We start from the raw sequence: 23,116 nt of genomic DNA, 5'->3' as shown, positions 1-23,116 counted from the left end.
CTGCTAACTGGTCAGTGAACGCTACTCAGAGCAACTTTAATTTCTTTCTCATATTGCAGAGTTGGGCCTGTTTTCATATGTGTAAGAGTTGATTTTATTTATTTCCAATGAACTCCATATCTTTTGCCCATTTTTCTTTTTTGGGGGGTAGGAGTTATTTAAATAATAGAGATATCAGCCCTTTGTGATACTAATCTCAATTTTTACTTTTTTGTTTGCCATTTGGCTTTCATGTTGCTTTCCTTGATTTGTCTTTATTTGTTTGTTTGCAGTGCTGGGGACAGAACCAAGGGCTTTGTGCATGCTAGGCAATTGCTCTACTGTAGTGGCAGACTTACAGTCCACAGTATGGTAGCTCTTAGTAGTACAGCAGGATCAGGCCAAGAAGAATCAAGAACGCACCCGGAGGTTGGAGGCAGCTTTATTATGCTGGCCAACTGATCAGCCGGGAGCTGTCAGTGAACAGGGTTTATATGGGTCAAGGGAAGAGGGGTGGGGATACAGAAGCAAGGCATTTGTCATCAGTTCATTGGTTGAGGAAGTTACATTTAGTTTACATGATTTGATTTAAAAAAGTACACTGGATACAGACACTTCCTGAGAACAAATAACAATGAAGAAAGATGTGTTAGACACGAGAAGGGATATAAGGTGGAGTGGCTCTTTGTCAGTTAGGTCAGCTAGCCACAGGAAAAAAAACCTTTTTGTTTTTGCTCAGAAATCATTTTCTGCCTCACTACCTCTTATTTTCCTTGATTTTTGTTATGCAGAATTATTAAAACAAAAATTTTATGGTAATAATTATAGAAATTGTGGCTTCTGGAATTTATATTCATCTAAGATTGTCTCCATTCTTGGCTTATGTCAATATTTTCCCCTTGATTTTTTCCAGTGTTTTCATGGTCTCACTTTTTCTGTTTGTGTGGTTGGGTTTTTTTGTTTTGTTTTTCTTCGGTGCTGGGGATCGAACTTGGGACCCTGCACTTGCAAGGCAGGTGGTGGAACCGCTGGGCTACATACCCGGCCCTTCACTTTTTCTGTTTGACTCTTTAGTCTGTTCACCATTTGTTTTGCTGAGAGCTGGGAATCTGGCTTAGTGCTGTCCTTGCTGGTCGCCGGTCCCCTCAGCACCATCTAGTGAATAAGCCGCAGCTCTCCTGGCCCCGGTGATCTGAAGGATCGCTTTGGTTGTGTACAGCGCCAACTTTCGCTAAACATCTGTGTCTGTTGCTGAGCTTTGTGAGGTTTTTTGTTGTTTGTTGTTTTGAGACAGAGTCTTACTATGTAGTTCAAGCTGGCCTTCAACTCACTATGTAGCCCAGGCTGGCCTCGAACTCATAGTGATCTTTCTGCCTCAGCCTCCAAAGTGCTGGGATTACAGGCATGCGCCACCAAGCCCAGTATATATTAATTTTACACAACATTGAGTTACACTGGCATTTTCATACATGCATGTGACATGTTTTGATCATATCCGTTCCTCTCATTACCCTCCCTGACATCTCCTCTTCCCCCTTATCTCTCCCTCTTTCTTCTCTAATAGTTTGAGGCTGGAGGTTGCTAAGGAAATGGCTGGAAAAGGACACCCCACCTTCGAGCCCACTTTCTGGGATGGATTCATCTTCTGAGTTACACATTAGCCCTAAAGGGCTTGAGGGAGGTGAATGAGATAAGATACAATAAAATTCATGAAAAAGAAAAAAAAAAAATCACATATATTTGCCCTAAACATAATGGGAGAAAGCCTAGGAGCTTAACGTCTACGCAACAGGTCCCTGCGCATGCGCACAGTGTTCTTCTGCAACCCGTGGCCGATTACCACATCATTGACCAAGCAGATTTGACCCCTGTCCCCTTTGGACATCACACGCCATAAAAGGTCAACAACTCCACTGCTAGAGATCACAGGATGAGCCGAGCTGCTCAGTGGTAGGAGTCAGCCCAGCCCCTCACCCCAGCCGCAGCACCAAGCGCCCTGTGTGGAGCTCCTCCCACTGGCCGTCTCCCCTGTGGAGGATGCTTTTAATTTCCAGTAAGTCTGGTCCTGCTGCTCCTTTTGGGCGTCCTGCTCAATTCTTCCCTCAGGACAGAACCTGGACAGGACTCCCACTTGGTAACACTTCCATGTCTCTTGTTTTAGAGGCTATGTATGACAGAAAAAGCTGATTCTTGCCTTTCTGACTCTGGCTCATATGGCTCAACATGATGATCTCCAGTTCTACCTATTTTCCTGCACTTCCGGAATTTCATTCTTCATGGCTGAATAGTACTGCATGTACATACTGTAGTTCTGTGCGTACAGACTGCCTTTCCTTATCCATCTGTGGATAGGTATCGGAGGGTGATCAGTCCTTGACTGCCTAGAAAGGGGGACAGCAAGGGCTAAAGAAAAAAGACAATAGGGATTTTCATAATTTCAGGGGCTGGGAGGTCAGTGCCTCAGAGTGAGCAAAGACAAAGAAAGATTCTCCAAGCTACCATTGTCTACAAACAATAATTGGAGAGAGTATCAGGTGACTTAGGAGGCAGAAATAATCCTATGTCCTATGTGGATGAGGATCTTATGTTGATGAAGACGATAAGGAGAGCATTCTTACAATAGTAGGTCAGACAAGACAGCAGGTCCTAAAGGACAGACCTGAGGATCAATGAAACAGACTAGAGGATGCAGAAACAACTCCAGACATACTCAACGACCTTATCTTCAACAAAGGAGCCAAACACCTTCACTGGAAGAAAGACAGCCTCTTTAATAAATGGTGCTGGAGGGCCGGAGCTCTAGCTCAGTGGTTTCGCTACCTGCCTCGCAAGCAGAAGGACCCGAGTTCAATCCCCCGTACCAAAAAAAAAAAAAAAGAAATAAATGGTGCTGGAAAAAGTGGCTTTCCACATGCCAGAGATTGAAACTAGGCCCATATCTTTCACCATGCACTAACGTAAAATCAAAATGGATCAAAGATCTAAATATTAAAACAGAAACACTAAATCTGCTGGAAGAGAGAATAGGCAGAATGTTGAGGACATGGGGCAGGCAGAGACTTCATGAACTAAACCAGAACCGCACAGGAAATACTACAAAGAATCAACAAAGGGGACCTCATCTTATTAAAAAGCTTTTGCACAGCAAGAGAAACAGTGAAGAGATAACCCACAGAGTGGGAAACATTTTTCACCAGCTTTTCAGATAAAGGACAATTATCCAGAATGTATAAAGAATTCTAAAAAATCAGGACCCCCCCCAAATTTAAAGACCCAATGCAAAAATGGGCATCTGAAATGAAAAGACACTTCTCAGATGAATTAGAAACAGCAAATAAATATATGAAAAAATGTTCAACACCACTGGTCATTTGAAAAATGCAAATGGAAACAATGCTGAGATCCCATCTCACTCCAGAAAGAATGGCTGCTATCAAGAAATCAACCAATAACAAATGCTGGAGGGGCTGTGGGGAAAAAGGAACCCTGCTCCACTGCTGGTGGGAGTGCAGACTGGTGCAATCAAAAAACTAAAACTAGAGACTCTGTTTGACCCAGCTATACCTCTTCTTGGTATCTTCCTGAAAGAATTAAAAGAATCTTACCACAGTGATATCTGCACACCCATGTTTATAGCAGCAGTTTGTAATAGCTACACCTTGGAAACAGCCCAAATGCCCATCAACTGATGAGTAGATAAAGAAGATGTGGGAGAGGACAGGGATTTAGCTCAGTGGTTCCACGCCTGCCTTGCAAGCACAAGGTCCTGAGTTCGATCCCCGTACCAAAAAAAAAAAATTGTGAAAAATAAAAATAAAAAAGGATGAGCTTCAGACATTTATAGCTAAATGTATGGACCTTGAGACCATTCTCTTAGTGAAATAAATTGGACACACATGTTTAAATACCATGTTTTTTCTCTGGTGTGAGAAACCAAAAGTGGAAATAAGGACTGAAATATATTATGGATGTAGAGAAATGGGAAGAAAGTGTTCAAATTGGAAGGAGAACAAGGGAGGAGAGAGGAAGAGACAAGAAAAAAAGTGAAAATAGAAGGAAAAAATGGAAACAAAGCTTTTGTAAATAAGGAGGGGAGGGGGTTTGAGGGGGATAATGGGATAAAATAAAATTTATTTAAAAATAAAGAAGTTTAAGGTTAAAATAAATAATGTAAGGTCAGAGCGAGGCATGATTGAGACCACTGAGGCAGGCCAAGTCTAAGCAACATGCGATGAGTTTATTCCCACCTGGGTGCAGATGGGCCAAGGGCAAGAAGGCCTTTGGCACTGAGAGGAGTGAGCTCATGGTTGATATAGGGGAGTGTAGGTAGGGGAGGGGCACTGGTTGAGAGGGTGGAAAATTTTAGAGTCCCATGGTGATGGGCCTGGGGCTGGCTGATAAACAGTGCTGAGAGCAGCAGGGGTGCTGGCTTCTTATCTCTGTGCTCCTGTGGGTGTGGATAGCAGGTCTGCTTGGGCAGGGTCTGCCTCCGGGGCCTGTCAAGAAGTTGTCCTTCCCGGAGGCAAAACGGAGTTATGTTTCATGTTTCTGCATGCTATAGCCAGCTTTCAGGCAAGGTGACACTGGGCCTTAGACAACTATAGTCATACTTTAATTATGAAATGACTTTTCCCCCAAATTTATGTAGAATAGCTCCAACAGATAAGCACCTCCGCTGATCCTGTGAAAGTAGCTCCTTCTAAAAGTGGCTTACCAACAAGACATTACTGGGTTCTGGGTTGCTGCCTCTTCTTCTAGATTCCAGACTCTTCTCCTCTAGAACCAAGTGAATAAAAGGAGCGAAAAGCAGTAGCCAAGTTTATGCAAGAAAGTAAAGGTGAAGAGTGAGGGAGAAACTGGCTCTACAGAGCAAGCCTGGACTGAGTAGAAGTGAAAAAAGCAATAAAAGGATACCCTGGAGGAAGCAGAGCAGGCTATCATGTGGAAAGCCACCATGGCAAGCTGTTTTTGAACAGCTGTGTCCTTTATGCCGTCCAAATAGCGAGGAAACCCACAGGAACTTCCGCATCCGGGCCCTAAGAGGCGCAGCTGGGCTCCCACTCCTCAGGCTGAGGGCAGGTCGGGGCATCCTGTTGAAAACCTGTGAGTTCTCCTGAGAAGTCCATGTGCAGGGCTTTGGGAACTGTTTGTGCATATGTCCAGGATCTTGTAGTTAACAGGTTCCGCCCACTGCCCAGCCAGCTTTGCCAAACCCTGATCTCCTAGCTCAATCCCACATCTTGGCTCTGGTGAACTGTCGGGTGCTATACGTGAATATGCTACTACCCTGAGAGCATAGTGATTTTACTTCCTTTAGGTATACACCAAGGTGTGGAGTAGCTGGGCCAGTTTTATTTTAGCTTTCTGAGGAACCACCACACCAATTCCCATAGCAACTATACTACTTACATTCCCACCAGGTGGGTGTAAGAGTTCCTTTTTCTTCACATCCTTGCCACATTTATTGTTTTTAGCTTTATAAAATATTTTTGATACCTACTCAAGTTAGTTCTCTTCATTACTCTTTCAGAAAATTTCTGGCTACTTTTGCCTATTTGATCATGTAAACTTTAGAATGCATTTATTGGGTTTTAAAAAAATTGAATTGTTTCTTTCTTTGGGGAGACAATTGAGCAGGAGATTGTATTGGTATGACATGATCGTAAAACTGCAAATATCTTATAAAATTTCTCTGAAATTGAGTTGTTTCTTGAGGGATTGCATTAAGTTTACACATTCACTTAGAATTTGTAACTTTATGGTGTTGAATCTTCCTCTTCAAGAATGTAGTATACTTTTTCTTCATTCTGTCTTTTTTTTTTTCTCCATTTGTAGTGTTTACCTCAAGGAACTCTTATATTTAATTCATTTATTTATTTTTGGTTTTTAGAGACAGGGTCTCACTTTATAGTTCAGGCTAGCCTTGAACTCACTATGTAGTCCAGGCTGGCCTGGAACTCATGGCAATCCTCCTGCCTTAGCCTCCTGAGTGCTGAGATTACAGGTGTGGTCCACCAGGCCTGGCCAGTTTAGGGGCAAATGTTAGGTCATGTCCATTTCTAGAGCCAAAACACCGAAGGGCAAGTTTATCTTCAATTTCCCACTTCCCAGATGAGAGCGGTGGTACGTGCCTGTAATCCCAGAATTTGGGAGGCTGAAGCAGGAGGATCTTTCACAGTCTACTTCCTCTCCCCCTCCCCGCACAGATGGCCTTAGTCATCCTGGACGGTGGAGCCCAGAAAGACCTCCCCATGCAGGGAAAGCAGCAGCCATGCCGCTGTTTTCCCGGACCTCCACCATGGTGAGTGCTTTGCTCTGGACACTAGCGCTTCCCCTAGAGTGGTCCAGGAACCACTGTGTAGATGCAGCTTTGTCCATCACCCTGCTACTGACACAAACTCCCTCGGGAAGGGGCTGCACGTTCTGAATTTTAGTTTTTCATATTTTGCAATGCTGAAGCACCTTAAAGGGCAAGTGTTTTATCACTGAGCTATACCCCCCCACCCCATTTTGCATTTTAAAAATAACACCCTCCCTAAAGTGGTGCTTGTGCAAGGACCCCTGTTAAGGGTGGGTGTTTTGCTGGATCCTTTTTTATGGGGGGGGGGTGCAGGGTGAGACTTACTACATAGTTCAGGCTGGCTTCAAGCTCCCTGGCATCTTCCTGCTTCAGCCTCCTGAGTGGCAGGATGACAGATGTCTACCATCACACCCAGTTTGTTTTGCTGGATTCTAATCACAATAATCAGATTTGTAACCATGTTTTTTTATTACTCAGAAAAATGCATAAAGGGATCTCCTCCCTCCACTTCAGAGACAACACACAGTTTGATGGAATGTGTGCTGTGTTGTTTACCAAATATTTAAGCACAGTCACCCACTAAGATACTGGTATGATGTAGTGGCTCCAGGAAGAATAAGATAGGAAGGTAGAATGTGGCTAAAACTGGCCGGGAATAGAGGGTGACAAGATTCCAGAACACATGGGCAGAACAGTTCTTAGAACCCTGCATGTGGACTTCTTGTGAGAACTTGAGCAGATTTTCAATAGAACAGCCTAGACCTGATGTCAGCCTGAGGAATGGTGTTACAAAAAGGACAGACCACACCAAGTTTTTGCCACTGATCTCTCTCATGTGGTAGCCCACCCTGTCAGAGCCAGTGGGCTAAAGGGGGTTCCTGTCAGGCAAGGTTCCAAAAGAAAAGAACATGCATGGAGCAGAGATCACAAAAAAGCAGGAATCAGCTTTAATTGCCAGCATCAGGGCAACATCAGAGCATGAGAGTTGGAGCTGCAGTTGCAGAGCCCAAGAGCTGTGTGTCTTTAGCAGCTTTTCAGAGACACAGTTAGACAAAATAGCCTCATGACCTTCCATAGCCATGTGGTACATGTGTGGTAGTCCCTTGTGATTTATTATCATAACAAAGTCTGTCATTCACCTGTGTTAAGTGACACCCAGGCTTTGACACATCTGCCAGTGGCCCTCTACATCCCACCCTTTCAAAGATCAGGGGTCTGCTCCTTCTTGTGAATGGCACACAAGGCTACCTCTTATGGCCAGAGCCCACAAAAATACTTCAAGGAACAGCACATAACCATCAACCCCATTGCTATTGCATCATCACCAAGAGCCACCCAGTGCCAGGTGTATCCTCGGGATTCCCACCACTGGGTGAGGGGTCTTGTTGCAAGGCCTGGATAGCAGACACCTCCAGGTCCATCTCTTGCAAGGTCTCCTGTTCGTGGTAGTTAGGAATAAAAACACAGCATTCTACATGTAGGAGGGCACAAGTGCCTCTCCAAGCTGTAGTCAACAAATCCAGATCCATATGGTTCTGAAACACCACTTTTCTCATCTGGGATGTTTCATCCATGAGCAACATCAGAGAATGGCATGTGATATTTAGGGCCTGTGTCACATATTGAGCTAGAGCTTCAACTTGGAGGGCTGGATCTATAGTCCCTACCCCTGGCACCAGTACTGGCATAGGATAAAATCATCAGGCCACCCATTTAATGCAGTGCCATCTGTGATATACAACATCCCAATTGTGGTGTGTGTCTGTCAGAGTAGGCCTGATAGTGTCCTTAATATAGGGAAACCTCCAAGTGCAGTGCCCTGTCCAGTGCACAAGGAGGTATGGCCAACCTGTAGTACTACAGACCAATAAGGCATTTGCCATGGGCCAATCAGTGAGCACTGTACCTATGAGCTTATGGCCATCCCACCAGGCATTTGTGTCATTCACCTGTGAGGAGCTGTTACACAAGTATAGGGGTATCCATCCTTCTGTGAGATTTCCCACCAACACATTGAGCTATTCAGGGGATTTAGCTCAGTGGTTTCACTGCCTGCTGCACAAGCACAAGGACCCGAGTTCGATCCCTGGTACCAAAAGAAAAAGAAAGAAGTAGATAATAACATTGAGCTATTCAATACATAGTGGGGCAACATCCAATAATATTACTTGATTCTCTGTTATCCACCACCCCCAAACATTACATATCACAGGTCCCAGTCCTTGTTGGGTGGTTGTGCTCTTCTGGATCAGTGCCTCAACAGCTTGGTGTTGCCTGAGTTACTGTCTGAGTATTTGCCTACCCCACTTTACTTCTTTTGAGGTCCCATCTATGCTTTTCCCCTAGTTGGCCTGTTCTTTCTCAGGGTGCTATTTTAGTCTGGGGTGCCATCTTGGCTTGTCACATGATTGGCTGCCATTTTGTTTTGTCACATGGCTACTGCCATCTTGTCTTTTCATGTTACTGGGTGCCATTTTGGGTCAGCCACCACCATGTTTGTTTCTAGATCTTTTCCTGTTTCTTTTCTTTTTTTCTTTTCTTTTCTTTCTTTTTTTTTTTTTTTTTTTTGCAGTACTGGGTATTGAACTCAGGACCTTGCTCTGGCCAAGTAGGTGTGGGGCCACTGAGCTACATCCCTGGCCCTCTTCCTTGTTTCTTCTAACAAAATGCAGGTAATTTAGAAACATATGCCTGACAGCCTGGGTAGAACAAAAGAACAGCCAGTAAAGCTTAACTCAAGTGACTGTGAGTCAGTTTTAGGACCTTTTTTTTTTTAAAAAAAAGGTTTTATTTATTTATTTATTTATTTTTTGGTTCTGGGGATCGAACTCAGGACCTTGCGCTTGCAAGGCAGGTGGTAGAACCACTGAGCTCAATCCCCAGCCCAAAAAGGTTTTTTTTTTTTTTTTTTTTTTAAAAAAGAGGTTTCTATCTCTACTGCCTTAAAAGACAGTACCAAAGTTTTCACTATGGGGTAAATGTAAGAGATGTTGTTTCTCAAATGGCTCCACCTTGCTTAAATGGAGCCATCTTGTGTCTCAAAATGCCTAAGAGAGTTCTGAGATAGTGTTTCTAAAGTGGCTCCACCCTGCTTGAGTAGAGATATCAAGTAGCTCAAAATGCCTAATGGAGTCCTGAGAGACTGTTTCTCAAGTGGCTGTACCCTGCTTAAATAGAGCTATGAAGTAGTTCAACGCAGCTAAGGGAGTCCTGATTGGGAGGGACTCCACCCTGATCTCATGGGAGTTTCAAAGGGCTAGATAGAGCCATCAAGTAGCTCAACTCCCTCTCCCTAAGGAGTTAGTGGGCTCCTGTATAGATACAAAAACAAAATATGGCTTTCTTTTATGCTTCTATGAAAGATGCTGGTATCATCCTAGCTTCAGAGATGTCTGTCTAGTGAATATTTGAGCCTCACAGAGGATGCTTTGTGGGCTCATTAGGTCTCCTCCTTTTTTATGAGAAGCCATCTCAAGGATCTGAGACCTATTTGTCCCTTTATATATGCCCCAAAATGAGCCATGGGAAACCTCAGGAGCCATGCCCCTCTGATTCCACCGACTTCACCATTAGACCATATCCGCAATCAGTTGGAAAGGTTTGACCCTGCCAATTTAAAAAGGAACAGCCTATCTACTTTTGCAATATGGTTTGGGTTCAATATGAACTAGGAAATGGTGAGAGATGGGTGCGGGATGGCAATTTAAATTATGAGACTTTTTCAGTTAAATCATTTCTGCTTAAAACAGAGGGTGGAGTGTTCAGGCTTTTGTGAGCCTTTGTCTCAGGAAAAACCCAGAAACTATGGTATTTAGAGTGGTCCCTGAGGAAGAAAGAGATATCTTTGATGATCCTATACTTGGATCCCCACCTGACTCTCAGGCAGATATTGATCTCTCCCATCTCTTTAATGAAGAAACTTCAGATGGGACCCTAGACAGCTATGATCCAATTGCTGGACATGGCCTTTTCTGTGTTCATCAGGATCTGGAGGAGGGTCAAGAGATAAGATAAAATTATAGCTGTCACAATTGGCAATATTTTAAACTCACCCAAATAATCTAAGGGAAAAAGGATGATTGAGTATAAGAAGTCTAGGCCTAGGGTTTAGCTCAATGGTGCTGTGCCTGCCTGGCAAGTATAAGTTTCTGAGTTCGATTCCTGGTACAAAAAAAAGTCTGGACGTTGGACATGTGACTACACCAAGTCACCACCTGGGCCCAGCTCTGAGTGTGAGGCAGCCAATGTACCTGACTCATGGCACTGGAGGGTGCCATCTCCCTGATCCCAGAGAGGGGCCAGCCCAAACCCTCATTTCCTGCTCTGAAGAGGCCCATGGAACCTACAATGCCCCTGTCCGTGCATATTACCATTTCCTGTGAGGAACCCTGGGTATGTCATGGATCAATTCAATTACTTTATTCTGTTTTGAGTTACTTCTCTGGAAAACTCTCCCCTAGATCTATAGTCATAGTTGAGCTTGAGGGAACTCCTAGTCAGAGATTCTTTACTCTTGCTCTGATGTGTCACTTTGAAGGCCAAATTTAACCAAGAGTTTCTTTTTTTTTTGTACCAGGGGTCAAACTTGGGTCCTTGCGCTTGCACAGCAGGTGGCAAAACCACCGAGCTAAATCCCCAGCCCAAACCAAGAGTTTCTTATTGTCCCAGTGTCCTACTCCCTTTCTAGGAAGAAATTTACTATCAAAATTGAGAGAAGTTCTCAAATTCCAGCAAAGGCCAAAACAGATTTTGCCTGTTGGGAGTATGCCAGGTCTTTCTGATCTAATTAGCCAGGTGGATTCTGGTGGATGATATAATAAAATACCTGACATAAGAAAACCTTCTTCCTCTACATATCAGAAAAGAGAGGAATTGCTTTAGGTGTCTTGACTCAAAGGCTAGGACAAGAACTCTGCCAAATGTAATGCTTTTCAAAAGTCAGATGGAGTGGCTGCTGGATGGCCACCCTGCCTGAGAGCAGTAGTAGCTACAAAGTAGCTATGCTAACAAAGGAAGCTATGCTAACAAAGGAAGCTGCCAAACTAATTTTAGGATAGAATCTAGAAGTCCTGACTCCCCATCAGGTCAGAGTAATTCTTAAAATCAAAGGTTACTTATGGTTAACAGATGAATGGTTTGCAAAGTATCAGGTCGTGCTCTTAGCCTGAGGTTGCTACAAAAACTTGTATTACTCTTAATCCTACCTCTCTGATGCCTAGAGGCCCAGAAGTTAGCCACTCTTGTGAACCAGTGATCTCCCAGTCCTATACAAACAGGTAGGACATCAATGACTTGCCCTCCAAGACCCTGAAGAGTTATGGTTCACTGATGGAAGTAGCTTTGTCTAAGAAGGACATCAACAGGCAGGTTATGCAGTTGTAAGCTTATAACAGGTCACTGAAGTAACACCCCTTCCCCCAGGAACCTCCACTCAAAATATAGAGCTCATAGCTCTTACTCAGGCATTGATATTAGGAAAAGACAAGAAGATCTCTCTCTCCCTCTCCCTCTCCCTCTCCCTCTCTCTCTGACTCCAAATATGCCTTTCTGGTGTTCCATGCTCATGCAGCAATCTGGAAAGAAGAAGCTTGCTGGCTAATAAGCAATCATGTATAAAACACAAGTAGAAAATTCTATAACTCCTAGAGGTGGTCTATCTTCCCAAGTAGGTCACTGTCATTCATTGCAAGACAGACCAAAGAATCATGTCTAAAGTCTCCTTGGGAAATCAAAAGGCTGATATGGAGGCAAGAAGGGCCGCCCAGGAGCCCCTTAAAATCGAAGCCTTATCCCCAGATCCGGAGGAACCATTCTGATCCTTCTCAAGGGATACAGCGACAAGCTATAAAAGTCCTTCTTGGGGAATGGTCACTAGAATATTCACAGGACTAAGAAGAAGCTATTCCCGAGAACCTCTGGAAGACCTGAGGCTCCTCTTCAGAAAGCTAGACTCCAGTATTGCTCTGGGTGCAGATAAGCAGAGCCACTAATGACCCCAAAGTACCACAGCTTAAATGGGCACCTGTATTGAAGCTCTCATTTTTCTTTTGTACCGAGGATCTTGCACTTGGAGACAGGTGGTGGCACAACTGAGCTAAATCCTCATTTTTCATTCGATCCATTATATGGCTAGTCTTGCTAAGGCTATGGCTCTCAGGCTTTTAATAACTTATCTAAACTGCCTCTTTGCCATACTTTGTCCTCCACAAGAAGTGTGGAAATCTGAACTGCTCCTCATATTTGGGTTCTACATCCCCAATATAGTAGCAAGTAAAGCTCACTAATTCTTTTCTCATTGTCTTCTAACAATTTTTCTCTTCAACTCAGTCCCTGAGCTACAAGACCCTAAAGTAGTTTGAGAGCACATGATCCCCAGGAGATAGGGGCTATAGTCCATTCTACCTAGAAGAAGCTATAGAAGATAGAGATCTCCACTCCCTTAGCACCCCATAAAGAATTATGGCAATTTGTGTCTTTCAGGGGGAAATGGGTCAAGAAGGTAGGGTGTGGCTAAAACTGGCTGGCAATGTAGGAGTGACAAGATCCTGGAACACATGCATAGAACAGTTCTCAGAACCCTGCACATGGACTTCTCAAGAGAACTCAAGCAGGTTTTCACAGGGTGGCCTAGACCTGACATCAGCTTGAGGAGTGAGTGATATAAAAAAGACAGTTCACATTGAGTTTTTGACACTGTATTTTCTCTGCCTGGTAGTCTGCCCTCATGATGTAGGGTGTACTTCTTTTCCTGCTTTTACTTGGTCCAAACTCGCTCTGCAGAGCCTGTTTCTTTTCCTGCCTTAAATAAAACTTGTCGGGAGCAATGCTACATAATTTTAGGGAAAAATCATTTGGTTAGTTTAGTTCTCCTGCCTACAGCCCAGCTATGGAATTCCAAGACATAATTCCATTTTGGCCTCCAGTCACAACCGAGACCTCAATGATCCAGTGATGCTGTGATTCTCCAGGACAAGATTACTCCAGCTGAAGGCATCCTGGGAGGAACAAACATCTACTCAGTTCCTCATTGTTCTTGGACTGTTACCATCTTGTTTACCCGGATGTACTGAACTCTCTGCAAGTCATTTGTTACATCTGTTTCTCCCGATGTACTGAATAAAAGGTGCGGTAAGCTGGGGGCTTTCATCTTTGCCGCCCAGAGCAGCACTGATCAGACCCAAAGCTCAGCTTTCTCAGTCTCATTTTTCTACCTTTCCTGTAATTCACCTTGTGCTGCTGTGGCTCACAGGAGACCAGGACTTACTGCAGAGGTTCTGGTAACGTCCCCTTTCCCTGTTCCCTACAAAAACTTTGCTACTGCTTGTGCTCGTCTTGACGAATTCATTGCTCAGATCAGAAAGAACCTAGAAACCACCTCCAGAAGGAGCTTCCAGCACCCCAACGCCCAGTAATAAGATCCAGTTGCACTTCAATGAATGGGTGCACTCTGCTTGGCTTACATCCTGGCCCTGAGCACATCCTCTTCCATATGACACTGGTCTTGTGTGTTCCACCAGATCATAAACAATACCTGGTGGAAGATATTCTCTTATGTCATCATTTAAAACCAGTGGCACAGAATTCTGTTTGGTCTCCAAGCCAGTTCAACACTTTTAAGTACACAAAAGGATTCTTCACAGAGCTGGAAAAAAATGATCCAAAAATTCATATGGAACCAGAAAAGACCCAGAATAGCAAACATAATCCTGGGCAACAAGAGCAAAGAGGTATCACAATCCCAGAGCTGAAGTTATATCACAAAGGTATGGTGATAAAAACAGCATGGTACTGGGACAAGACAGATGTGTGGATCAATGGAACAGAACATGCAGAAACAACCCCTGGCACATTCAACTACCTGATATTTGACAAAGACATACACACAAAACATACACAGAAGGGCAGACTTTTAAATAAATGGTGCTGGGGGCTGGGTGTGGTGGCATATGTATTAATTAACAGTTGTATCCCAGCCCTCAGGGAAGAGGATCACAGAGTTCAAGGGCAGTCTGGACTACATAGAGAGAGACTGTGTCTTTAAAAAAAGAAATCAATGTTGCTGGGTAAGCTGGTTATCCATATACAGGGTATCCAATCTAGACCCATCTCTCTCCATGTGCTAAACTAACGTCAGACTTGATCAAAGAATTAAATGTTAAAACAGAAACACTTAACCTGCTGGATGATAAATAGTAAAACTCTTGCAGTCATAGGCGTAGGGAAGGACCTTCTGAACAGACCCCAGCTTAGACAGAAAATAGTACTGAGAATCAACAAATGCGATCATATCAAGTTAAAAAGCTTCTGCAGAGCAAAAGAAACAACAGAATGAAAAGACAGTCTACAGAATGGGAAAAAAATTTGCCAGCTATTCCTCAGACAGAGGACTAATATCTAGAATATATAAAGAACTCAAAAAAATTAGACTCCCCAAAATAAAAAAACCAATCCAAAAATGCATAAATAAAATGAACAGACACTTTTCAGAAGTACAAATGACAGTAAGTGAAGAAATTCTCAGCATCATTACAGAAATGCAAATTAAAACAACACTGGGATTCCATCTTAACCCAGAAAGATTGTCCATCATTAAGAAATCAAATAAGAGGTGGTGGTGAGGCTGTGGGGAAAAGGAACCCTTCTACATTGTTGGTGGGAATGTGAACTTGTACAGCCGCTATGGAAATCAGTATGAACATTCCTCAAAAACAACTAAAACAAATTCCATTTGACCCAGCTATTCCCTCCTAGGTATCTTCCCTAAAGAGCTAAAGACATAATATTACAATGATCCATGTATACGCATGTTTATAGCAGGACAATTCATAATATCCAAATTTGGAAAGCAGCCTAGATGTCCATCAAAAGATAAAGAAAATGTGGTATTTACACAGAAAGCACTATGCCATAAAGATAAACGAGTTCATTTGTAGGAAAGTGGATGCATTTTGATGTAAGAGATAAAAAATACTTCTAATCGGTCCATGTTTCATTAACCACTCTAATAAGCCCTTATTGACAGAATTAGCTGGATCAAATAGTGGACAGGGACACGCAGGCTGAAAGACTCACCCAGAGATAAGGTTCCAGGGTAAGATGAATGCGAATCAGGTTTTCCTGAATTAGGGTCCTGAGAAGTCAAAAGGCCATAAATAACTACAGAAGGGAATGCAGAAGGGAAGGGGCTGGTGGGAAGTGCCAGTGCGGGCTGGGTGGCTGGGACAGGCTGCTCCGCACAGACTGAACCCCATCCCAGGCCGTGGGAGATGTGGAGTCGGAGTAAAAGCACCCCGCCTCTCCACTCTGGGGCGCCACTCCGGCCAGTGTGGAGGAAGGTCTCGCTTTCGCTGCCTTTGTTGTCCGATTTTTGCGGGGAGACTGGATAAGTAAATTCACTTCTAACATTTAGACCGTAATGTTAAGTAAATGACACACACGCTTAAATATCGCATGGTTTGTCTTTTTTTGAGAAACCCAAATTATAAATCAAGAGCAAAGTAAAAGATTAGCAGGAAGTAGAGACGGAGATCTTTCTCAAATGGGAAGGGGGGGTGTCAAGATATGGGGGGGGGGGATGAGAAAGGAATTAGGATGAAGAGTCAGGTCCGCCTCCCAGCTCTGCACAAGGAACGTAAGCCTTAGCAGTGAACCTGTACTACCAGAAAAAAATCCCTTTAAAGTCAGAACGCATCACGTATTTCCATGGTTCCAGCTCCTCCCAGTTTTTAGCCCAGCACCAAGTACTAATCCAAAACAGCGAGGCTGGCCCGCCCCGGTAGCCGGGCCTGGACCCAGGAGCAGTTTTCAGGAAGTCTTCCTGGGCTGAGCCTCAGAAACCGCGCCCTCCCCGCCTCGGCCGGCCGGTGTGGGCGGTTCCTGCGGAGCTCGCCGGGCGGGCGCTGCGGCTGAGGGACCCGGGTTTCGATTCCCGGCCAGAATCTCAGAGCCGTGCTTCCGGGTGTGCAGAACAGGCTCACTGTCCCTCCTCCCAAGCCCCGGAGAAAGGAAACTGCGCTAGGGATGGCTCTGGCCTGCCTGCGCGGCTGCGCTCGGCCACACCCCCAAGCCGAGGGCCTGCGGCACTCAGGGTCACGGGACCCGTCGTCGTCGGTGCTGTAACCTTCTGGCCCCGCGGTGAAGCAGGGCACCAGTCCTCCGGGAGGAACTGAATTAGAGTGCTCGGGTTCATAAAGGAGTGCAGCTCGTGCGCTGGGGACAAAGAAGACGATATTCGAACTGCTCATCCCTGCACCTGGGAAGCTGAAGCAGGAGGATCACTTGAGTCTAGGAGTTCGGACAACATAACCAGACTTTGCTTTAAAAACTAAAAAAAAAGCTGGGTGTGGTGGCGAATGCCTGTAATCCCAGCACTTGGGAGGCTGAAACAGGCGGATCACCCCAAGTTTGAGGCCAGCCTGGGGCACATAGTGAGTTCAAGGCCAGCCTGAACTATATGGAGACTTTGTCTCAAAAAACAAAACAAAAACCAACCAAACAAAAAGAAACCTTAAAAAGAAAGTGACAAGAGATTTAACCAGTGATGTTGGAGGAATTCCAAACTCCCTGCTGTGCAGCTGTAAGCGAGCCAGTCGGGCCAGACCACACCATCCTGCCTGGGACGAGTGAACCGCGAAAGGGGGGCCGCCAGGCAGGGCCGGTCTGGATGGCGCTCTGCACTGGCTGTGGCCTGGAGCGGATCAGTGGCTCAAAGCTAACAGGGTAGCTGCCAAACACACAGAGGCTCCGGAAGGAGCGGGATCAGATGCCACCAAGGCCGAGGGCTGTTTTAACGTAAGCAACGCCTGTAGCGTGGTAGAGAGATCTGAGGAGGGGGAGGAGAGTGACTCAGTTCTGGCACTGACTGTTCTGTGACTTGCTGATCCATTTGCATAAAACAGAGCGCTTGGAAGCTCCGATGGCTGTCAGATTTTTCTCTGTTGAGACAGGGTGTCACTATGTAGCCCAGACTGGGCTTGAACTCAAGCCTCCTGAGTGCGGAGATTACAGATGTGTACCACCACACGCGGCAGTTGTCAGAATTTTACAACTACGCACTTCTTATACAGGTAAATGTGCAAACGTGATTTTAATGGTCAAGGGTTGAAGAAAGTGAGATATATTTATGCGCTCAGCTCTGCTGAATAGGTAACATTATTATTCTCAGAAAACAATACATTTTAGTTTTAAAATGCAGTATCAAAATAAATACTTTAAAGGACATTTGCATGAAGCATTAAAAATAGCATTCTTTTTTTTTTTTGGTACTGGGATTGAACTTGGGACCTTGCGCTTGCGAGGCAGGCGGCAGAACCACTGAGCTAAATCCCCGTACTCAAAATAGAATTCTTTAAATAAGCTTGAACTTTCAGAGAACTGGACCAAGGAAGACCCAGACAGCTGCTCCAACAAGGACGACCACTGCTTCCCTCTCTTCACACTTCACTTCGTACCAGATTTTGTGCTGCTGTTAGAGGACATGTCAATTTTATTTCTATTACATAAATTGAGGAAGAAACACAAGAGTGAGACCCAAATATATTACAGGGCATCTAGGGAGGTGTGTTCTGTTGCTGAACACAGAATGATCTGAAATGAACTTTCAGAGCTGAAGCACAGTTGCTGAGAAGCACTATCTGCCTTTTCTGTTTAGAGCACATCTTGGTTTTTACCCAAGTATCAGTGAACGGATTAAACAAATTCTAGAAATGTTAATTAACATTCTGGATGTTCCAGAAAGTCATGCTCCACACACTCCTCCAGCTGCTTGAGGACGTGAGAGCTGCCCATGACCAGGGACTCTGGGAGCAGAGCTCTGGCGGTGGCGCAGGGCTGAGCTTGGGTTTTGAAAGCGCAACTCAGAGTCCTGAAGAAGGGCATCAGCTGCCTGAAGCTGGACACAGAATGCTGGCGCAGAAGCGGAAATTCACTCTTCGCAGAGCTCTCATCAGAGCTGCCGCCTTCCTGCAAAAAACAAAACAAAACAAAACCAAGTAAGACCATAAAAATGATAGGGCTTCACTGAGGTCAGGGATGCCGTGAACCACAGGCACACACGCAAACCGGAGAGGAGTTCTTCATGGAGATTCGCCTCCAGCTTTGTTGGAAGGGGCAGAGACTGGATTTTTGGTCTTACACTTTCATCTGGCTTTAGCTGAGCCCAGCTCAGCTGGGGCCCTGCCAGTGGGTCCTCCGACCCCTGGGGCCCTGCAGAACAGAGCAACTTGGGGCGCAAGGGGTGACTGGCATCCAGCCCATGTGACCTCTTATCACTGGAAGGAGCTGTCTGTGTGACATGCAGGACAACAAGATGGAATTTATAACCATTGCAAGTTTGAAAACTAAGAGATATTTTGAAAATTTTCAGTCATTGAAGTCCGCTGGCTTCTGAAGCACTTTCTCACTTCTTAGGCCTTCTCCCCTTTGCCATGGATATAATTTTTGAAAGGAAACCACTTACCCCATATTTTGATCTCAGAAGTTGTAGAATCCTGACAGTGTGGGGTTTGCACTCCTGGTGATTATCTTCTAGGTTGGACAGGGAGGCAGGACCCTCTGTGTCCACTTCTGGAACAAAAGCCCACCTGTATCTGGAGGAAAAAGCCCCAGATCAGGGATGTTGGATCAGTGCCCATGTAAAATACTTTATTAAGATCTAATTCACAGGCCAGGCGTGGTGGCACATGCCTGTAATCCTAGCACTCAGCAGGCTGAGACAGGAAGATTGCCATGAGCTCAAGGGCAGCCTGGGATACACAGTGAGATCCTGGCTCAAAAAAAAGACGTTGGGCCGGGGATGTAGCTCAGTGGCACTGCGCCTACCTTGCAAGCGCAAGGTCCTGAGTTCAATCTCCGGTACCAAAAAAAAAGATGTTATTCACATACCACAGCCATTTCATATACACAAGTCAATGGCCCTTACTATACTCACTGAAATGCACCTTGTCAATGTAATCAATTTTAGAGTCACGCAGCTTCTCCCCAGCCACTGACCCCCTCCTATGCCCCATCCACCTTCTGTCTCTACAGATTTAGGCAGCATGCTGACCCTCTGTCTCCACAGGCTGTCCCGTCTTTGACAATACGTATGAATGGGATCATGGAGTGTCGTGTGGTCCCCAGGAAAAGCTCGGGCCTTAGTACCACATCCCCAAAATGCTCTTCTTCATGCCCAGGACTCCTGCTAAGCGCAGAGGACATGGCACACGACCGGGATCTGACTGTGCACAAGGCGCTGTCCAGGGTCGCCGGTGCTACCTGCAGAAGCCACCTTCCTGCCCACAGGCTACGCCCGCTCTCCACAGAACTTGAGTCTGCAGGCAGCCCAGGGCTGGCAGTGCAGAGCTTTGGGGCATGGGGCGGTGCTAGGTCCCCTCCAGCCAGGGCTCCTCCATGCTGCTGCTGAGTACACGGCCCTCAGAGGACTTTGGCAAAGCAGTGCCGCTGCAGTCTGAGCCCGGATCTGGAACCATCTTTAGTCTGCATCCTGCATCCCCGTCATTTTACTCCACGGTATAGTTACGGCCCGTGATAGCTATTCATCGTCACTGGATGGCGACTGAGTGTCTCCCCTTTGTGCTAGTATACGTAAGGCTGCTGCACACATTTGTATACATTTGAGTCCATGTACAAAGAAGCCTTCCTTTTCGGAGTAGCTTTCGGTTCACAGCTGAACTGAGGAGGAAGTACAGAGAGCTCCCTTGGGTCCCCTATTCCCTCACACACGGCCTCTATGATTCTGACCTCCCCCACCGTAGCAGAAACTGTTCTCGATGAACCCACGTTGACATTTCATCACCTCAGCGCCCACAGGTTACTAGGGTTCAATCTTGGTGTGGATTCTATGGGTTTTTGTTTGTTTATTTGTTTAAGACAGGGTCTTGCTATGTAGTTCAGACTGGCCTTGAACTCATGGTGCCCCTCCTGCCTCAGCCTCCCGAGTGGTGGGATAGCAGGTGTGTGCCACCACGCTTGGCAAGTTGCTGCTCTTTTTCCTGTCCCTATTGTTTTGTCTTTTCCAACTGTCCTGTAACTGGAATGCCATGGTGTGTGGCCCTTCCAGGCTGGGCTCCCTCACTTAGCGCTGCAGTGTGCATCTAAGAGACATGAAGGCAAAGTGCGCCGAGGCGTGGGGAGGTGGGCAGCGTGCTTCAGATCTGTTGACACGGGGCAAGCCTGTCTCGCAAGCATTCAGTGGCAGAAGCCCTGAGCACAGCACACACTCGCACACACTGTGCAGAGACAGGTGACAGGTGCATAAAGGCTGCGGGGAGCCAGGCTCACCAGACCACAGATTTCGAGGTCATCTGAAACCTGCGCTCCCAGCTGGCTCTAGGCCAGCACAAACCTACATGGCAGCTGCCGTGCACCGCACTGCGACAGGGCGTAAAGGATGACCGGCTGCTCCAGGAGGGGCACACGTCCCACTTACATTTGAAAGAGTGGCATCCTGTCAGGCGGGAAAGAAAGGGCCGTGTCCAGGAATTTGCAAGCTGACAAATACAAGACAAGTTCACTCGGGGCCGTCTCCCCAGCCGAGGACCCGTTTCCATCCACGACCGAAACTTTTCTGTTTATTTTGTTGCTGTTTCTGTAAATTTGCAGAGATGTGTTTCGCATCAATTTATTCATGTCTACTGTAGCCCATTTGTTTATAAGAAGGGTTTTCCTTTCCAAGCTGGGGGTGGTGGTGCACACCTATGATCCCAGTAACTCAGGAGGCTGAGGCAGGAGGATTGCAAATTCAAGGCCAGCCTGGGCAACCTAGCATGACTCTGTCTCGAGATAAAAAGGGCTGGGGACAGAGTTCAGTGGTACAATGGCTCTAGTTTGGCAGCTAGTATTTTTTTTTTGGTACCAGGGGTCAAACTTGGGACCTTGCGCTTGCAAGGGAGGCGGTGGAACCAGTGAGCTAAATCCCTGGCCCAATGCCTCTAGTTTTGAATCCCAGTATTTGCAAAAACTAAATAGAATAAATAATATAAATAATAATAATAAATAAATAGAAAATTTCACAGTGGGCAGTCCCATCAAGTGTGGGAAGAGGACAGCATCAGCATTAGACAGCCCTCCATCGGACAGGGATGACTGCTCATCTCTTTTCCCCTTTTTTTTCCAGTTCAAGGGACTGTACCACTGAGCTCCATCTCCAGCCTTTTTATTTTATTTTATTTTTTTGGTACCGGGGATCAAACTCGGGTCCTTGCGCTTGTGCAGCAGGCAGCAAAACCACTGAGCTAAATCCCCAGCCCCAGCCTTTTTATTTTTTAGACAGGGTCTTGTTAAGTTGCCCAGACTGGCCTTCAACTGTGATCTTCCTGCCTCAGCTTCCCAAGTGGCTGGGATTCTAGGCGTGTACCACCACACCCAGCTGGTGTCCCTCGGTCACACATGCAGAGCTGGTACTGGTGCTTACCTCAATGGCTCATCGTCCTCCTTCAGGTCGTCTTCAAGCTGTATGAATATCTGAATCTTAAAAAGAAAACATGCATTCTCATTACTATTTGAGACTAAACGCCCCCAAGTGGACACATCTATAAGAAACTAGTGGTAGAGCACAGGCCTGGTGTGCACTAAGGCCCTGGGTTTCATCTCCAGAACCGCAGAAAACAAGCCAGGTGTGCATGCCTGTCATCCCAGCACTTGGGGCTGTGGCAGGAGGACTGCCTCAAGTTTGAGGTCAGCCTGGGCTACACACACAGTGAGACCTTGTCTCAAAAAACAAACACCAAAAAAAAAGCAACTTTTAAGGGCCGGGGACTTAGCCCAGTGGTTCCAGCACCTGCCTCGAAAGCGCAAGGTCTCGAGTTTGATCCCTGGTACCAAAAAAACCAGAACACACAAGGGCAGCGGATTTAGCTCAGTGCTGCTGCTGCCTGCCCTGCAAGCGCAAGGACCCTAGTTTGATCCCCAGTACCAAAAAAAACAAAATCAACCCCCTGCCCCCAAAAAACCAAAACACAAATACACAAAAGCAAAACAAAAACCCAACAAAACCACAAAAAACCAACCAACCAACTAGCAAATTAGTATTAACAAATACTAACTAAAGGAAGCAATCAGTTGGAATAACTGACAGTTGAGAGATCAAATATGATAACATGATTTTCTCTATTTAACCACCTGAAAGGTTTTTTTTTTGGTACCAGGGAGCAAACTCGGGTCCTTGTGCTTGCGCAGCAGGCAGCGAAACCACTGAGCTAAATCCCCGACCCTCTCTATTTAACCAAAAGCTGAGTCTGTGCTCCCAACTTTTAGATAAAATGAGATCCATGTGGAGCAGCATCACGCATGATAATAAAAGAGCATTTTTAAAAGCTCTAACCTTGCTCTGCAGTCAAATACGAGCACTCACCAGTTCAGAGACCATTATGGGCCACAATGAGGTTAGATGCTGAGGAGAGATTCTTAGCAGCAAAACTCTGAAAAAAAGAAACATCTGAGCAGCAACTATGGGTGTCTGTCCAACTCTGAGATTGTCTGTCAGGCGTTCTAAGGAAAGAAGAGTTTAAAGATGTCACATAAACATGCAGTCTGAGGTTTCTCGTTAGCCACAGAAGAAAACAAAACACTAATTGCTTTGTGCTTTTTGTCATTTGTTTTTGCAGTACTGGGGACTGAACCCAGGGCCTCCACACTGAGCTACATCCCCAGCCCCTTTTTAACTTTTTATTGTGAGACAAGGTCCCGTTAAGTTGTTCTGCTGCTCAGGCTGTGCTGGACCTCAAGATCCTTCTGCCTCAGCCTCCTAGAGTGCTGGGATCACAGGTGTGTGGCCAGTGACCTTTCAGGAAGAAGAAATGTGCAACAGAGAAGCCAAGACAGCCTGGCAGAATGCCT

The 23,116-nt window shown here is 45.6% G+C and overlaps 1 protein-coding gene and 1 long non-coding RNA gene across 11 annotated transcripts in view; one reads left to right on the top strand and one right to left on the bottom strand.

Annotated features, from left to right (window-relative positions):
• The window catches only part of LOC106009209 (uncharacterized), a 35,404-nt gene that overhangs the window by 4,799 nt on the left and 7,489 nt on the right, over positions 1–23,116 (top strand). Inside the window, exons 2-3 of one of the 2 annotated variants that reach the window (XR_015451532.1) lie at positions 6,186–6,280; positions 13,160–13,462. The exons of the other annotated variant lie outside the window; for it this stretch is intronic. This is a non-coding gene — a long non-coding RNA (uncharacterized LOC106009209). Of the gene's footprint in view, positions 1–6,185; positions 6,281–13,159; positions 13,463–23,116 lie in introns of those variants that run through there. 2 annotated transcript variants of the gene reach the window in all.
• Positions 17,348–23,116, bottom strand: part of Dop1b (DOP1 leucine zipper like protein B) — a 92,717-nt gene continuing 86,948 nt past the window's right edge. For 7 of the 9 annotated variants that reach the window (XM_087211948.1, XM_087211936.1, XM_087211930.1 and 4 more), the window contains 5 exons: positions 22,632–22,768; positions 21,693–21,748; positions 20,709–20,867; positions 18,738–18,867; positions 17,348–18,241 (listed from right to left, as the gene is read on the bottom strand). In XM_087211948.1, coding sequence (XP_087068074.1) covers positions 17,993–18,241; positions 18,738–18,867; positions 20,709–20,867; positions 21,693–21,748; positions 22,632–22,768 — 731 coding nt within the window. In that variant the 3' untranslated portion in view covers positions 17,348–17,992. The remainder of the gene's footprint in view (positions 18,242–18,737; positions 18,868–20,708; positions 20,868–21,692; positions 21,749–22,631; positions 22,769–23,116) is intronic. The other 2 variants (XR_015451492.1, XM_087211953.1) reach the window with 2 other exon arrangements.

Source organism: Heterocephalus glaber, unplaced genomic scaffold, assembly GCF_053883595.1.
Source record: "Heterocephalus glaber isolate CG9 unplaced genomic scaffold, H.glaber_assembly_v1.0 deba00000122, whole genome shotgun sequence".
NCBI classification, from domain to species: domain Eukaryota; kingdom Metazoa; phylum Chordata; class Mammalia; order Rodentia; family Bathyergidae; genus Heterocephalus; species Heterocephalus glaber.
This window is presented reverse-complemented; position numbering and strand designations above follow the sequence as displayed.